This window comes from Gadus morhua, chromosome 11 (assembly GCF_902167405.1).
Source record: "Gadus morhua chromosome 11, gadMor3.0, whole genome shotgun sequence".
Classification (NCBI taxonomy): Eukaryota; Metazoa; Chordata; class Actinopteri; order Gadiformes; family Gadidae; genus Gadus; species Gadus morhua.
Window position 1 is genome coordinate 30389750 of NC_044058.1, and position 18635 is coordinate 30408384.

An 18635-nucleotide genomic window follows, 5' to 3' on the forward strand; every position below is an offset into this window, starting at 1 on the left:
TCTACTCTCTACCCCCTGCTCTACTCCTGCTCCACTCTCTACTCCTGCTCTACTCCTGCTCTACTCCTGCTCCAGGGTAAGTTCACCACGGCCAGCGATGTGTGGGCGTTCGGAGTGACGCTGTGGGAGGTGTTCACCATGTGCAAGGAGCAGCCCTACAGCCTGCTGTCGGACCAGCAGGTCATCCAGAACACCGGAGAGTTCTTCAGGAACCAGGGCAGACAGGTAACTAACCCGCCCTAACCCTAACTAGCCCTAACCCATGTTCCATAAATACTGACATGCATTTCTTCAGGTGTTTCCTCAACCGCGCTGCATGCTAACGGCTAACATCATGTGACCTGTTGCTTCTGGCCCCGCCTAGGTCCTCCTCTATGCCCCGCCCCTCTGCCCCCCCTCCCTCTTCAAGCTGATGATGTGCTGCTGGGGCCGCGACGCCGACCAGAGGCCCAGCTTCGAGGGCCTGTACCGGGCCCTGAGGCCCCACGCTGACCAGTGACCCCCCCCGGGCCCCACGCTGACCAGTGTGACCCCCCGGGGCCCCACGCCGACCAGTGTGTCCCCCCGGGGCCCCACGCTGACCAGTGACCCCCCCCCGGGGCCCCACACCGACCAGTGACCCTCCCCCGGCCCCGGGGCCCCACGCCGCCCAGTGAGGCCCCCCCGGGGCCCCAGCCCGATCAGTGACCCCCCCCGGGCCCCACGCCGACCAGTGAGAACCCCCGGGGCCCAAGGCCGACCAGTGTGACCCCCCCGGCCCCGGGGCCCCACACGACCAGTGACCCCCCCCCCCGGGGCCCCACCCCGACCAGTGAGACCCCCCCCGGGGGGGGGGGGGGGGGTGACCAGGGAGACACCAGGAGGGAGGGAGGAAACATTAGGGGGGAGACAGCAGGGGGGACTAAAGGGGAGGGGGGGAGACCAGGGGGGAGTCAGGGGGGGGGGGGGGGACACCAGGGGGCAGGGGGTGTGGTTTGAAAGAGGGAGGGGCCTATTTGCTGGTCGGTTCCGTCTCTTTTCCTCTGGACTGAAACGTCTTCAGACTTCTCCAGATATATCTCACTTGTTATCGTCTATAAAGAATACTATCTGTGGTTTCTAAGGGTTCCTTTGTTCTTTCTGCCTGTAGTCTAGGGTCAGGGGTCACAGGGCTAGTTAGTTTGGTTGAGCACTGTTCAGTTTTCCGTGATCATTATTAACGCACACTGGAGCTAGTGTCACATTCTGGTGGTTCTGTTTCTTTGTGGTTTTTGGTGTTTTATACTCCGGTTACGTGACATTGCTTGTGTTTATTTGAATGTTGTACAGCTCAGTTCCACAGCGCGTTGTAACCTGTGTGAGGCGTCTGCAAAACGTCCGTCTGTGAATCAAACTGTGCAATGGGGCTAAGAGTAGCTTAAGCTTTACCTTAGCTTTAGCTATCACTAGGTCGAACTTCACCTAGCTTTAGATTAAGATTGATCTTGTCCTATTGTTAGCTTAAACTTTACCTAGCTTTAGCTTTAACTAGCTTCAGCTGTACCTAGCTTTAGTTTACCTAGCTTTAGCTTAAACTAGCTTCAGCTTTACCTAGCTTTAGCTTTAACAATCTTCAGCTTTACCTAGCTTTATTTTACCTAGGTTTAGTTTTAACTAGCTTTAGCTTTAACCATCTTAAGCTTTACCTAGCTACAGCTTTATCTAGCTTTGCCAAGCTTTAGATTTAGGGTTACCTAGCTTTAGCTTTAACTAGCTTTAGCGTTACCCCATCTTAACTTTAGGTTTATGTAATTGTAGCTTTACCTTGCTTTAGTTTTACTCTTACTTTATCATAAAAGATTATATCTGTTAAGAGGGCTGACCTGTTTTCAGAAGACCTTAACCTAACTGCCGTTTATCATGTAGGACGTAAGCCTAATCGCCAGGGCAACAGTTTCCCTGTTGTTCCCACGCTTATCGCCAGGGCGACAGTCAGGATGTTGGATGTAAAACATGACAGGTGGATGAGGACCAGATATTGAATCACGAGACCCCTTTTTGAGAAGTTGTTATCATGTTGTTTATTACAAACAGTTTATTATTTTTCTTTCAAATAATTTTTAGCTCCAAAGTGGTCTGACAATGTCACGGAAACCGAACAGAGACCAAAGATTTGTTGTAATTCAGTGGTGTTGAGTTTTCCTGATTTCTAGCTGTGTGTGAGAGTGAGTAGAGAGTTGAGATATTTGTGATATTCCTTGTGGCTGGGGAGCTGTTTAAAGGTGACACCTGTGGAGGAGCCAAAGGGGCACTAGAAAGTCGTCTATTTGGTCCTGGGTCAATTTCAAACACAAACAAGTTTAAATGGGCAATTTGTCTGTGAATGGGGATTTTGTGTGATAACTGTTATTAATAATTGTTTAATCAATAAGAAATTATAGCAATAATACAACCATAATTGTGTTATATTCTTATTTTGGATGCTTTGATTCTTATTGTTTTCTGTTTATTTCTGTTGTTTCTCTCCTTTATTTGCTATTTGTAGGCTAGCCAGAACACTCTTTTATTTTAGCACAAAACTATGCTTTGAAACTAAAATTATGCCGATCAATTTCTATCTATTTGTATAACTTTTTATGTTTTTCTTCTAATAAACAAAAATCTGCATCAAAAAATAACACAGTAACCCTTTACTTAAAGAAACCTTTAACTTTTCTCTTTGTCCCAACGTGTAATGCGCCAGAAGATGCATTTCTCGCCTGTGAAACCAGGGGGCAGCAGAAGGCCATCAGTTAGAACGCGGTTATTTACAAGGCATGCAATTGTTATAATTAATTTATAAACAGTAGGCTGTGAAGAACACGTTTATTAAGTGTGGTCATGGGAAGGAGCAGTGATTTTCTATACTTGACTGGACAGAGTGTAACATTTCGTGATTTACTGGCTATATGTTTGAATGTTCGTCTTCTCTGTAATGATAACCTGGCTCATACCAACAACTGGATCCAGGCTTCCACAGTGTGAATGCAAAGAGACCCAAGCTACCTGCGGGTCTACGTAAGCAGGCCAAACCAGGCCTAAGACTGGCTGGGTAAGTAGGCCAAACCAGGCCTAAGACTGGCTGGGTAAGCAGGCCAAACCAGGCCTAAGACTGGCTGGGTAAGCAGGCCACACCAGGCCTAAGACTGGCTGGGTAAGCAGGCCAAACCAGGCCTAAGACTGGCTGGGTAAGCAGGCCAAACCAGGCCTAAGACTGGCTGGGTAAGCAGGCCAAACCAGGCCTAAGACTGGCTGGGTAAGCAGGCCAAACCAGGCCTACGACTGGCTGGGTAAGCAGGCCAAACCAGGCCTAAGACTGGCTGGGTAAGCAGGCCAAACCAGGCCTAAGACTGGCTGGGTAAGCAGGCCAAGCCAGGCCTAAGACTGGCTGGGTAAGCAGGCCAAACCAGGCCTAAGACTGGCTGGGTAAGCAGGCCAAACCAGGCCTAAGACTGGCTGGGTAAGCAGGCCAAACCAGGCCTAAGACTGGCTGGGTAAGCAGGCCAAACCAGGCCTAAGACTGGCTGGGTAAGCAGGCCAAACCAGGCCTAAGACTGGCTGGGTAAGCAGGCCAAACCAGGCCTAAGACTGGCTGGGTGAGCAGGCCAAACCAGGCCTAAGACTGGCTGGGTGAGCAGGCCAAACCAGGCCTAAGACTGGCTGGATAAGCAGGCCACACCAGGCCTAAGACTGGCTGGGTAAGCAGGCCAAACCAGGCCTAAGACTGGCTGGGTAAGCAGGCCACACCAGGCCTAAGACTGGCTGGGTAAGCAGGCCAAACCAGGCCTAAGACTGGCTGGGTAAGCAGGCCAAACCAGGCCTAAGACTGGCTGGGTAAGCAGGCCAAACCAGGCCTAAGACTGGCTGGGTAAGCAGGCCAAACCAGGCCTACGACTGGCTGGGTAAGCAGGCCAAACCAGGCCTAAGACTGGCTGGGTAAGCAGGCCAAACCAGGCCTAAGACTGGCTGGGTAAGCAGGCCAAGCCAGGCCTAAGACTGGCTGGGTAAGCAGGCCAAACCAGGCCTAAGACTGGCTGGGTAAGCAGGCCAAACCAGGCCTAAGACTGGCTGGGTAAGCAGGCCAAACCAGGCCTAAGACTGGCTGGGTAAGCAGGCCAAACCAGGCCTAAGACTGGCTGGGTAAGCAGGCCAAACCAGGCCTAAGACTGGCTGGGTAAGCAGGCCAAACCAGGCCTAAGACTGGCTGGGTGAGCAGGCCAAACCAGGCCTAAGACTGGCTGGGTGAGCAGGCCAAACCAGGCCTAAGACTGGCTGGATAAGCAGGCCACACCAGGCCTAAGACTGGCTGGGTAAGCAGGCCAAACCAGGCCTAAGACTGGCTGGGTAAGCAGGCCAAACCAGGCCTAAGACTGGCTGGGTAAGCAGGCCAAACCAGGCCTAAGACTGGCTGGGTTAGCAGGCCAAACCAGGCCTACGACTGGCTGGGTAAGCAGGCCAAACCAGGCCTAAGACTGGCTGGGTAAGCAGGCCAAACCAGGCCTAAGACTGGCTGGGTAAGCAGGCCAAGCCAGGCCTAAGACTGGCTGGGTAAGCAGGCCAAACCAGGCCTAAGACTGGCTGGGTAAGCAGGCCAAACCAGGCCTAAGACTGGCTGGGTAAGCAGGCCAAACCAGGCCTAAGACTGGCTGGGTAAGCAGGCCAAACCAGGCCTAAGACTGGCTGGGTAAGCAGGCCAAACCAGGCCTAAGACTGGCTGGGTAAGCAGGCCAAACCAGGCCTAAGACTGGCTGGGTAAGCAGGCCAAACCAGGCCTAAGACTGGCTGGGTAAGCAGGCCACACCAGGCCTAAGACTGGCTGGGTAAGCAGGCCAAACCAGGCCTAAGACTGGCTGGGTAAGCAGGCCACACCAGGCCTAAGACTGGCTGGGTAAGCAGGCCAAACCAGGCCTAAGACTGGCTGGGTAAGCAGGCCAAACCAGGCCTAAAACTGGCTGGGTAAGCAGGCCACACCAGGCCTAAGACTGGCTGGGTAAGCAGGCCAAACCAGGCCTAAGACTGGCTGGGTAAGCAGGCCACACCAGGCCTAAGACTGGCTGGGTAAGCAGGCCAAACCAGGCCTAAAAAACGCTAAACCAGCTCCCTCCCATATATATTTTATGTCAGCAGACCTTACAAGGAGAACTGAACTGGTTTCAAACCAGCCTACCTGTCTGACTGTCTGACTGCCCCCTGTCAGTCTAAACACACACACACACACACACACACACACACACACACACACACACACACACACACACACACACACACACACACACACACACACACACACACACACACACACACACACACACACACACACACACACACACACACCCACAGGAAGGTGATGTTTCCGTAAGTTCATTCCATTGCGCCGTCAGCAGGGGCTGCTTCTCATTGGAAACAAGATGGCCGACCAGGGGGGCGATGGCGATAAAGGCCCCTCTTTGATCTTTATACCGATGTTATAAAAACAATGTTATAAAACAGGCCTTTGTTCAGCTCGGTCGCCTTGTGTGTTTGTGTGTGTGTGTGTGTGTGTGTGTGTGTGTGTGTGTGTGTGTGTGTGTGTGTGTGTGTGTGTGTGTGTGTGTGTGTGTGTGTGGGGGGGGGGGGGTACCTGCCGCAGCTACCACTAGCCCAGCGGTCTGCATCGCGTTAGCGGCCTGACGTTCGTGAGAAGTCTGCTTTTAAACATCCTATGGAAACACGTCTAATAAAACAGCTGGATCAAAGAACCGCCTTCAGAACCAGCACACTCTGCCCTACACGCATCAACTCACTTAAACCTCCAAACCTATCGTACTTAAACCTCCAACCTATCGTACTTAAACCTCCAACCTATCGTACTTAAACCTCCAAACCTATCGTACTTAAACCTCCAACCTATCGTATTTAAACCATCTGAAGTCAGCTCACCTAAACCTAGCTCACTTAAACCTCTAAACCTATCGTATTTAACCCCCTACACTAGCTCACTTAACCTCTTAGCCTGTCCTACAAGCCTCTACCTAGCTCCCCCATACTCTACAGCTGCCTCGACATGCTCCCACCTAAACCAAACTTAGCTCAACTCTGCCGCCTCACCAATGAAAGGAACGTTTGGGAAGGTGTCAACATTTTGTGGACAATACGACATGTATGCTGTGAGTCTACCAGATTTTCTGGTTGGCTGGATAAACCGTTGGTATTAATTATTGGTGGCTTCAGTTGGTGTTCTTAAATGCTGAAACCATTAGAAATGCTATAACATTTAAATCCCAAACCATTCTGTAAAATAAGATCTTTGTTCTGTGACCCTTGGACTCAATGGACCCTTTTAACGAGAACCGACAGCAGACGGAAATCATTAGCAGGCCTTTGAAGAACAGGGTCCTACTCCCTGGGACTCAATCTGTAGAGCAAGGCAGAACACTGCAGGGTTCTACTCCATGTGTGACTCAGTAGAAGAGCTTAATGGAGCTATCTGAACGACATGCTGAATACAAAGTGTATCACAGCATTAGAAGTGTTTATGTTTATGGAACATAGAGGCTTTATCCTCACCTGAAAGGGCTTTATTTAGCTGTATATTATACATGATATTTTGTACTGCTAATTAGGGGTAAAGTGCAGCAGTGTGAGGGTTGGGTCCAGTTCTGTGGGTTGGGGTTAGCGCTGACCACCGGGGGGGTTACCGGAGCTATTAGCTACACACACGGATATTCCAGGGATTCAAAACTGAGAAACTGTCTCTCATTCGCAACCTCTTTTAATTTCTAGGCGATTCAATGATACATACATCAATACTACACATTATATTCTACCGCCACCCCCCTGGTGGTGGTAACGCCCCCAGCACCTCAGCGCGTGGCGCCGGTGACGCCCCCTCAGCCCCCTCCGTCCTTCAGGTAGAGGTTCTTCTCAGTCATTCTTCTCTCCATTGGCCGATTGGTTCTTCTCTCCATTGGTTCTTCTCTCCATCGACCGACTGGTTCTTTCCAGTGACCCACTCATTCTCGACCATGAAGGAGTTCTCCCTCCGCGCGCTCCCTTGGCTGGTGACGCGCTTGTGTTTCCTTCGCGCGGCTCTGGACCCCGGCGCGGGTCAGGATGGATCGCGGGCTGCAGGTGCGCGGCAGCGGGGATTGACTTGGCGCCATAACGGACAGGTTCACCGGATCCTGAGTCACGGTTCTCAGTACCGACCATCTGGGCGGCGTCCTCCCGGCTCCGGCCCGTGGCGGGATGACCTGGTGTTCCTCAGCAACGAGACGCAGTCCTCCGGGCCGCCCGCCGCACCTCGGGTTCCCGCGGTCAGCAGCTCTGCGCAATTACGCGCCGCGCGTCAAAACCGGCCTAGTGGAACAGAGAGCACCGGAGAGCCGGTCCCGGTGCGGCCGGTGGACGGGATGGTCGGGGACGACCCTTACAACAATCCGTACAAAGCGGCAAACTACCACCCCTACTATAACTACTACAACTCCTACTACCGGCCCGGAACCCGATGGAGACCCGGGTACGGCACCCGTTACCACCAACACGGTAAGACTAGGACTAGTTAACACTAGTTACCACCAACACGGTAAGACTAACACTATTAAACACTACTTACCACCAACACGGTAAGACTAACACTATTTAACGCTAGTTAACACCAACGCGGTAAGACTCACACTAGAACACTATACTGATCACCATCACGGTAAGACTAACACTAGCTACCACCAACACGGTAAGACTAACACTAGTTACCACCAACACGGTAAGACTCACACTATTTATCACTAGTTAACATAACACCAACACGGTAAGACTAACACTAGTTAACACCAACTCGAAGACAAACACTACTTAACACTAGTCAACGCCAACACGGTAAGGCCAACACTAGTTAACACCAACACGGTAAGACAAACTGTAGTTAACACTACTTACTAACAACACGGTAAGACTAACACTAGTTACCACTAGTTAACACCAACACGGTAAGACAAACACTAGTTAACACTACTTACTAACAACATGGTAAGACTAACACAAGTTTCCACTAGTTAACACCAACATGTTAAGACTAACACTAGTTAACCCTACTTACTAACAACACGGTAAGACTAACGCTAGTTACCACAAGTTAACACCAACACAGTAAGACTAACACTAGTTAACACTACTTACTAAAAACATGGTAAGACTAACACTAGTTACCACTAGTTAACACCAACATGGTAAGACTAACACTAGTTAACACTACTTACTAACAACACGGTAAGACTAACACTAGTTACCACTAGTTAACACCAACACGGTAAGACTAAACTAGTTAACACTAGCTACACCAACACGGAAAGACTTACACTAGTTAACACTACTTACTAACAACACGGTAAGACTAACACTATTTACCACTAGTTAACACCAACACTGTAAGACTAACACTAGTTAACACTACTTACTAACAACACGGTAAGAATAACACTAGTTAACTCTCTATCCCTCTAGGCCACCCTGACCCCTGACCTCTACTCCCGTAGGGCTCCCTGACCTCTGATCTCTGACCTCTACTCCTCTAGGGCTTGCTGACCTGGTCCCTGACCTCTGACCTCTACTCCCCTAGAGCTCCCTGACCTTTGACCTCTACTCCTCTAGGGCTCCCTGACCTCTACTCCTCTAGGGCTCCCTGACCTGGTCCCTGACCTCTGACCTCTACTCCTCTAGGGCTCCCTGACCTCTGACCTCTACTCCTCTAGGGCTTCCTGACCTCTGACCTCTACTCCTCTAGGGCTCCCTGACCTGGTCCCTGACCTCTACTCCTCTAGGGCTTCCTGACCTCTGACCTCTACTCCCGTAGAGCTCCCTGACCTCTGCCCTCTACTCCTCTAGGGCTTCCTGACCTGGTCCCTGACCTCTGACCTCTACTCCTCTAGGGCTCCCTGACCTCTACTCCTCTAGGGCTTCCTGACCTGGACCCTGACCTCTGACCTCTACTCCCCTAGGGCTCCCTGACCTCTGACCTCTACTCCTCTAGGGCTCCCTGACCTCTGACCTCTACTCCTCTAGGGCTCCCTGACCTCTGACCTCTACCCCTCTAGGGCTTCCTGACCTCTGACCTCTACTCCTCTAGGGCTTCCTGACATGGTCCCTGACCTCTACTCCTCTAGGGCTCCCTGACCTCTGACCTCTACCCCTCTAGGGCTTCCTGACCTCTGACCTCTACTCCTCTAGGGCTCCCTGACCTGGTCCCTGACCTCTGACCTCTACTCCTCTAGGGCTTCCTGACCTCTGACCTCTACTCCCGTAGGGCTCCCTGACCTCTGACCTCTACTCCTCTAGGGCTCCCTGACCTCTGACCTCTACTCCCGTAGGGCTCCCTGACCTCTGACCTCTACTCCTCTAGGGCTCCCTGACCTCTACTCCCGTAGGGCTCCCTGACCTCTGACCTCTACTCCTCTAGGGCTCCCTGACCTGGTCCCTGACCCCTACCTCATCCAGGCCTCCAGCTACATCCAGAGGCTGCCCGTCTACAGCCTCCGCTGCGCCGCGGAGGAGAGCTGCCTCGCCAGGTCTGACCGAGGGCAGGAAGTCAGGGGGTCCTCAACAGGAAGTCAGGGGGTCCGCCACAGGAAGTCAGGGGGTCCTGTACAGGAAGTCAGGGAGTCCTGTACAGGAAGTCAGGGAGTCCTCCACAGGAAGTCAGGGAATCCTGTACAGGAAGTCAGGGAGTAAAATAATGTAAATCAATCTAAACTAATGTAATTAGTTGTAATTTCACAGTGTGGAATTCTGCATAAAGCCTAATCTAAAATAACTTGTTTTATGTAATCTAATTTATTATATGATGATTAAATCAGATCTAACCTATTCTAATCTTATTTAGTCTAATGGAGTCTGGTGGAATGTAACGTTTTTAAATCAAATCTGATGCATTTCTATCTAATCTAATGGAATTTATTTTAATCTAATCTAATTTAATGGTATTTATTTTATTTTTTACTCTTTTTTTTTCAGTACTTATTTTTCATTTACACATATTCCTAATATGTGTAAATGTATTTGGCAATAAACCTTTTCTAATACTAATTCTTATTTCAATCTAATCTAATCTAATTTAATGTATTCTCATCCAAACAAATATAATCTAATGGAATGTATTTTAATCAAATCTACTCAAATCTTATCGAATGTAATCGAATGTATTTCAATCTATTCTAATCTAATCTAATGTAATCTATTGTAATGTAATGTAATGTAATGAAATCTATTGTAATGTAATGTAATGTAATCTATTGTAATGTAATGTAATGCAATTTAATCTAATGTAATCTATTGTAATCTATTCTAATGTAATTAGTATTATTATTATTAGGGGTCCAAGCCAACAGGTTGGATCCCTATTGTTTTTGTAGTGTTTATTTTTATTATTTGTACCTCCCTAAAAGTGGTACCACAGCCCAAACCGTAAATGGTGCAGAGACGCCAATTGCATGACTAGATCCAGATCTCTTCGGACTACGCAGACGACAAAATCCAGACACGCCGGTCACTAGGTGGCGCTATACCAAGGGAAAACGCGTTTGGGGCTATAACTCCCACACCGAACCTCCCACATTCAAAAACTTGTACCCACATATTCACTGGAGTCTGCTGCATCTTTTGGCCTAGGCCACGCCCATTTGCGTCTATGAATATTTTTCGCAAAATCGCGAAAACCGCAAAACTGTTTTTTCGCTACTCCTCCCACATTTCTTGACCAATCGACACCAAACTTTGCACACGGTATCTTCACACTTCTACACTTTTTTGATCGGACCTTCGACGACGAAACGGTAGCGTTTTGAATATTGGTTTATGAGCTAAATTAGACGTGGAAAATCAAAAATCCAAAGAAATCCAGAAGTAGACATCGGATCGAGTCCAAATTGTACACACATGTTGGTGCTAATCTTAATGTCGTTCGATAAAAAAATCGGAAAATTTCGCCATCAGGGGGCGCCATAAACGAGGAAATTGTATATCTTCTACAAAATTTCGCCGCGAAAACGCTACACTGACTTCTCGCTACTCCTACCACAGTCAAATCCTTTGTATCCACAGGTTCAGGGTAGCGTTTTGAACACATGCTTCGCGTTGTGCCGGCGAAATGCACATTTCTTGTCGCGTTGTGCCGGCGAAATGCACACTTCTTGGACCCCTGCATAACTGCTTGCAGTTCTAGTTATTATTATTATTATATTAGTATATCTAATGTAATACTAGTATTTTAATGTAATGTAATCTAATGTAATCTATTGTAATGTAATGTAATCTAATCTAATGTAATCTATTGTAATGTAATGTAATCTAATGTAATGTAATCTAATGTAATCTATTCTAATATAATGTAATCTATTCTAATGTAATGTAATGTAATCTATTCTAATGTAATGTAATCTAATGTAATCTATTGTAATGTAATGTAATCTAATGTAAACTATCGTAATGTCATGTAATGTAATGTAATCTATTCTAATGTAATGCAATCCACTGTCTCCAGTTCGGCTCAGCAGGCGAGGGACTTTGAGACCCGGGTTCTGCTGAGGTTCCCTCAGCGCGTGAAGAACCAGGGAACGGCCGACTTCCTGCCCAGCAAGCCTCGCTACTCCTGGGAGTGGCACAGCTGTCACCGGTGGGTCCTATGGGGTCTGGACCGGTCTGGTCTGGACCGGTCTGGTCTGGACCAGGAGGGTCTGGACCGGTCTGGGCTGGACCGGTCTGGTCTGGACCGGCAGGGTCTGGACCGGTCTGGTCTGGACCAGGAGGGTCTGGACCGGTCTGGTCTGGACCGGCAGGGTCTGGACCGGTCTGGTCTGGACCAGGAGGGTCTAGACCGGTCTGGTCTGGACCGGCAGGGTCTGGACCGGTCTGGTCTTGACCGGTCTGGTCTGGACCGGTCTGGTCTGGACCAGGTGGGTCTGGACCGGTCTGGTCTGGACCGGTCTGGTCTGGACCGGCAGGGTCTGGACTGGTCTAGTCTGGACCGGTCTGGTCTGGACCGGCAGGGTCTGGACCGGTCTGGTCTGGACCAGGAGGGTTATGTGAACGTGAATGCGTGGGTCTATAGGTAGGGGGGTGTTTGGTCTATAGGTAGGGTGGTGTTTGGTCTATAGGTAGGGTGGTGTTTGGTCTATAGGTAGGGTGGCGTTTGGTCTATAGGTAAGGTGGTGTTTGGTCCATAGGTAGGGTGGTGTTTGGTCTATAGGTAGGGTGGTGTTTGGTCCATAGGTAAGGTGGTGTTTGGTCTATAGGTAGGGTGGCGTTTGGTCTATAGGTAAGGTGGTGTTTGGTCTATAGGTAGGGGGGTGTTTGGTCTATAGGTAGGGTGGTGTTTGGTCTATAGGTAGGGTGGTGTTTGGTCTATAGGTAAGGTGGTGTTTGGTCCATAGGTAGGGTGGTGTTTGGTCCATAGGTAGGGTGGTGTTTGGTCTATAGGTAGGGTGGTGTTTGGTCTATAGGTAGGGTGGTGTTTGGTCCATAGGTAGGGTGGTGTTTGGTCCATAGGTAGGGTGGTGTTTGGACTATAGGTAGGGTGGTGTTTGGTCCATAGGTAGGGTGGTGTTTGGTCTATAGGTAGGGTAGTCTTTGGTCTATAGGTAAGGTGGTGTTTGGTCTATAGGTAGGGTGGTGTTTGGTCTATAGGTAGGGTGGTGTTTGGTCTATAGGTAGGGTGGTGTTTGGTCTATAGGTAAGGTGGTGTTTGGTCTATAGGTAGGGTGGTGTTTGGTCTATAGGTAGGGTGGTGTTTGGTCCATAGGTAGGGTGGTGTTTGGTCTATAGGTAGGGTGGTGTGTGGTCCATAGGTAGGGTGGTGTTGGTCTATAGGTAGGGTGGTGTTTGGTCTATAGGTAGGGTGGTGTTTGGTCTATAGGTAGGGTGGTGTTTGGTCTATAGGTAGGGTGGTGTTTGGTCTATAGGTAAGGTGGTGTTTGGTCCATAGGTAGGGTGGTGTTTGGTCTATAGGTAGGGTGGTGTTTGGTCTATAGGTAGGTGGTGTTTGGTCTATAGGTAGGGTGGTGTTTGGTCTATAGGTAGGGTGGTGTTTGGTCTATAGGTAGGGTGGTGTTTGGTCTATAGGTAGGGTGGTGTTTGGTCTATAGGTAGGGTGGTGTTTGGTCTATAGGTAGGGTGGTGTTTGGTCTATAGGTAGGGTGGTGTTTGGTCTATAGGTAGGGTGGTGTTTGGTCTATAGGTAGGGTGGTGTTTGGTCTATAGGTAGGGTGGTGTTTGGTCTATAGGTAGGGTGGTGTTTGGTCTATAGGTAGGTTGGTGTTTGGTCTATAGGTAGGGTGGTGTTTGGTCCATAGGTAGGGTGGTGCTCTCTAACCCCGCCCTCTTCTCAGCCACTTCCACAGCATGGATGCCTTCAGTCACTACGAGCTGCTGGCCGCGGGGGCGGGGCCCCAGGGGGGGGCGGGGCTGCGCGTGGCCGCCGGCCACAAGGCCAGCTTCTGTCTGGAGGACACGTCATGTGACCCCGGACACCACCGACGCTACGCCTGCACCTCACACACACAGGTACACACACACACACACACACACACACACACACACACACACACATACACATGCACACAAACACACACACACACACACACGCACACATACACACACGTGTATGTGTAAACAAACACATGAATGTGAATACGAATTATGAATATGAATTTACAAATAATATTAAATATGAATGTGTAAATGAATGCAGGGCCTGAGTCCCGGTTGCTATGATACGTACAACGCTGACATCGACTGCCAGTGGATCGACGTTACGGACGTTTTACCCGGGAAATACGTCCTGAAGGTGAGTAGGCCTCTGTCTACCACCCGTTACCATGGAGACGCCCTCTGTCTACCACCCGTTACCATGGAGACGCCCTCTGTCTACCACCCATTACCATTGAGACACACTGTCTACCACCCGTTACCAAGGAGACACCCTCTGTCTACCACCCGTTACCATGGAGAAACTCTCTGTCTACTGCTCGTTACCATGAAGACACCCTCTGTTTACCGCCCGTTACCATGGAGACACTCTCTGTCTACTGCTCGTTACCATGGATACAACAGTATTACAGTACATTACAGCAGTATTACAGTAGTATAACGGTAGTATTAGAGTGTATTACAGTAGTATTACATTATATTACAGTAGTAAAAAGCATATTGCTGTATTATTCAGGTGACGGTGAACCCGACTCAGAGTGTCTCGGAGTCCGACTACAGCAACAACGTGGCACGCTGTGACGTGACCTACAGCGGGACGGCCGTAGAGATGTCTGACTGTAGACTGGCCTCGTAAGGACACTATCTCTTCCTTTCTTCCTTCTCTCTCTCTCTCTCTTCCTTCCTTCTCTCTCTCTCCCTCTCTCCCTCTCTCTCTCTCTCTCTCTCTCTCCCTCTCTCCCTCTCTCCCTCTCTCTCTCTCTCTCTCTCTCTCTCCCTCTCTCCCTCTCTCTCTCTCTCTCTCTCTCTCTCTCTCTCTCCCTCTCCCTCTCTCTCTCTCTCTCTCTCTCTCTCTCTCTCTCTCTCTCTCTCTCTCTCTCTCTCTCCCTCTCCCTCTCCCTCTCTCTCTCTCTCTCTCTCTCTCTCTCTCTCTCTCTCTCTCTCTCTCTCTCTCTCTCTCTCTCTCTCCCTCTCTCCCTCTCTCTCTCTCTCTCTCTCTCTCTTCCTTCTCTCTCTCTCTCTCTCTCTCTCTCTCTCTCTCTCTCTCTCTCTCTCTCTCTCTCTCTCTCTCTCTCTCTCTCTCTCTCTCTCTCCCTCTCTCTCTCTCTCTCTCTCTCTCTCTCTCTCTCTCTCTCTCTCTTCCTTCTCTCTCTCTCTCTCTCTCTCTCTCTCTCTCTCTCTCTCTCTCTCTCTCTCTCTCTCTCTCGCTCTCTCTCGCTCTCTCTCTCTCTCTCTCTCTCTCTCTCCCTCTCTCTCTCTCTCTCTCTCTCTCTCTGCCTCTCTGTAATATATAATATAGATAATGATATAAATGTACTGGTAATAGTAATATATAATATATATGATGATAAAGATGTAGTAATGGTAATATATAATATATGATGATATAGCTGTAGTAATAGTAATATAAAATATATGATGATATTGCTGTAGTAATGGTAATAGATAATATATATGTATGATGATATAGCTGTAGTAATAGTAATATATTATATGTATAATGATATAGATGTAGTAATAGTAATATATAATATATGATGATATAGCTGTAGCAATGATAATATATAATATATGATGATATAGCTGTAGTAATGGTAATATATAATATATGATCATATAGCTGTAGTAATGGTAATAAATAATATATGATGATATAGCTGTAGTAATGGTAATAAATAATATATGATGATATAGCTGTAGTAATGGTAATATATGATGATATAGCTGTAGTAATTGTAATATATAATATATGATTACATAGGTGTAGTACTATATATTATATGATGATATAGCTGTAGTAATGGTAATAAATAATATATGATGATATAGATGTAGAAATGGTAATATATATATATATGATATAGGTGTAGTAATGGTAATATATAATATATGATGATATAGGTGTAGTAATGGTAATATATAATATATGATGAAATAGCTGTAGTAATGGTAATATATAATATATGATGATATAGATGTAGTAATTGTAATATATAATGTATGATGATATAGATGTAGTAATTGTAATATATAATATATGATTACATAGGTGTAGTAATATATAATATATGATGATATAGATGTAGTAATGGTGATATATATATATGATATAGGTGTAGTAATGGTAATATATGATGATATAGCTGTAGTAATGGTAATATATAATATTTGATGATATAGATGTAGTAGTAGTAGTAATATATAATATATGATGATATAGATGTTGTAATGGTAATATATAATATATGATGATATAGCTGTAGCAATGGTAATATATAATATATGATGATATAGTTGTAGTAATGGTATTATATAATATATGATGATATAGCTGTAGTAATGGTAATATATAATATATGATGATATAGCTGTAGTAATGGTAATAGATAATATATGATGATATAGTTGTAGTAATGGTAATATATAATATATGATGATATAGCTGTAGTAATGGTAATATATAATATATGATGATATAGCTGTAGTAATGGTAATATATAATATATGATGATATAGCTGTAGTAATGGTAATATATAATATATGATGATATAGCTGTAGTAATGGTAATAAATAATATATGATGATATAGATGTAGTAGTAGTAGTAATATATAATATATGATGATATAGATGTAGTAATGGTAATATATAATATATGATGATATAGCTGTAGTAATGGTAATATATAATATATGATGATATAGCTGTAGTAATGGTAATAGATAATATATGATGATATAGCTGTAGTAATGGTAATAGATAATATATGATGATATAGCTGTAGTAATGGTAATATATAATATATGATGATATAGCTGTAGTAATGGTAATATGCTGGCTGTGTTCCAGGCAGTGAGGAGCTTCTCCTCCACCCGGACTCCATCCAGGCCTGGTGGGAGGAGTCAGAGACTGTGAGAGCAGAATGCTAAGCACCGTCCCTCAAGCGCACTGGGGCTCCAAAACAAGCCCTCCTCCCTGGGCTCCTTCTGGAAGCTTCTCTCTGTCGACTTGCCATAATGAAAGAGAGAGAGAGAGAGAGAGAGAGAGAGAGAGAGAGAGAGAGAGGGAGAGAGGGAGAGAGAGAGAGAGAGAGAGAGAGAGAGAGAGAGAGAGAGAGAGAGAGAGAGAGAGAGAGAGGGAGAGATGATTGATTGTTCGATTGTTCGATTAATAGATAACAATTTGCAAAATGACGGCACACAATACCACATATAGTTGCTGTAGTGAGAGCGACCACTAGGAGAACCGATTATTGATTATTGGGTCAGATCCCAAGCGGTCTTCTCATGTTGACTAGAAGCGTTGTATATAACCTAGCCTAGTCGGTAACTGAAACCATCCCATCAAACTGTTTTACTACCAAGAAGTACGCCAATAAAGCTTGAATGGGACTGATTCAGGACCTTGTCATTTATACAAGAGGCATATTATATATATATATATATATATATATATATATATATATATATATATATATATATCTCAGTTTTAATACATTTTCATAAATCGTATTATCGTAATCGTTTGTATTGAGCATTACAGGTAATAAAACATTTAACTGCAGTTGTGTTGCTTTGATTAAGGAAAAATAACTCGGAAGATACAGGTTACATACAAAATGTAACCTCTGGTAACATCAGTGAACATTGTTCACTCAAAATATTCAAACTTTGCACTTAAAATCCATTACATGGTTTTTTTTATCTCTGAAACATGAAATGTGGAGTTACCTTTTTTCATGATTTTTTTTAAGATAAACAAAAAAAGTGTTTCAATGGCACCTGGTGAAGGATGCGGCACTAAGCCACATGGACAGTCTTCATCATGTGAGAGGAGACATGGTGAGGCCACCTGCTGTTATGTTGGCCTTATATTGCGCCTCTTATCATGCTGGACCGTCTTATCATGCTGGATATGGGTAGACCAGTCTAGGACGCCAAGTCGTACCCTACGTAGGCCAGCTAGAAAAGGTAGTACAACTCCCCCGGTAATGACACCAATACAGTAGGGACAGTAATGACAATACGGTACAGTAGGGCCGGTGATGCCCACTGCCTCCGTCCGTTGACTGATCCCCATTGACTTTGAATGGGGACGGACGCGCAATGCATTGTGGATCCGTGCGCTCCGTCAAAAAGTAGAAAAATGTTCTTTTTCGGCAGCGACGGATCCGTCATCCAATCAAATCACGTATGCAAATTTCAGCAGTGTGACACTACTCGGGCTCTTAGTATGGCGACACATTAGTGCCATAATTCACTAATGTGATAAAAGATGCATTCGGGCGTATTTATATTATTCCACACGCTTAGATATTAATTGCGAGCGCGCAAATGATCTCTGCGCGCGCAAAACAGCCTCTCGCGCGCGCAAATTACCTCAGCGCGCGCAAAACCTCTCGCGAAAGATGTTTTTACGCTCTCGCTCGAATTTTATTTTGGCACTATGGGGGAGGGAACCAAGGCAGGGCGGGCCTTGGTTCCCTATAATTGGCCGTTTCTGAAGCGCGATATTTGATTGACAGCCCTCCTCAGCCATCCTCTCATTCAATTCTGAATTGTACAGTAAATGGCTGAAACGATAGTTACTTATTGTAACTCTAGATTCTATGAGTATACGCGCAGCCTTTTAAGGCTATCGCTATTGGGTTATCCCTAGGCGTGAGCCGTAGCACTGAAAAATTTGTAATCCCCGACCACCAACAGCGTGGGCCTCAATTACGTCCGCGTGCGGCGTGCCACAACGACGTCCGCATTTCCCAGATATAGTCGGGCGCCGGCGGACGTTCTGCTCCCAATAAACAGCTTTTCTTCAGCTATTTAAAGGACAATGAGGCCGACACTTAAAAGGCTGCGCCTATGCTCATAGAATCTGGAGTTACAATACGTAACTAATGTTTCAGCCATTTACTGTACAATTCAGAATTGAATGAGAGGAGGGCTGAGGAGGGCTGTCAATCAAAT

General features: G+C 46.7%; 2 protein-coding genes across 4 annotated transcripts in view; both read left to right on the forward strand.

The window, feature by feature from the left end:
• The window catches only part of ddr2l (discoidin domain receptor family, member 2, like), a 40823-nt gene extending 40037 nt beyond the window's left edge, over positions 1-786 (forward strand). For 2 of the 3 annotated variants that reach the window (XM_030370576.1, XM_030370577.1), the window contains 2 exons: positions 76-225; positions 365-785. In XM_030370576.1, the coding sequence (XP_030226436.1) occupies positions 76-225; positions 365-499 (285 nt within the window). In that variant the 3' untranslated portion in view covers positions 500-785. Of the gene's footprint in view, positions 1-75; positions 226-364 lie in introns of all 3 variants that reach the window. The other variant, XM_030370578.1, reaches the window with a different exon arrangement.
• A 6095-nt stretch (positions 787-6881) lies between these two features.
• Positions 6882-17067, forward strand: lox (lysyl oxidase). Its single transcript, XM_030370579.1, has 7 exons — positions 6882-7521; positions 9431-9539; positions 11510-11641; positions 13353-13527; positions 13715-13810; positions 14189-14304; positions 16522-17067. The coding sequence occupies exons 1-7, from the start codon at positions 7002-7004 to the stop codon at positions 16526-16528; spliced, it is 1155 nt and encodes a 384-aa protein (XP_030226439.1). The 5' UTR covers positions 6882-7001; the 3' UTR covers positions 16529-17067.
• Positions 17068-18635: the final 1568 nt, after the last annotated feature.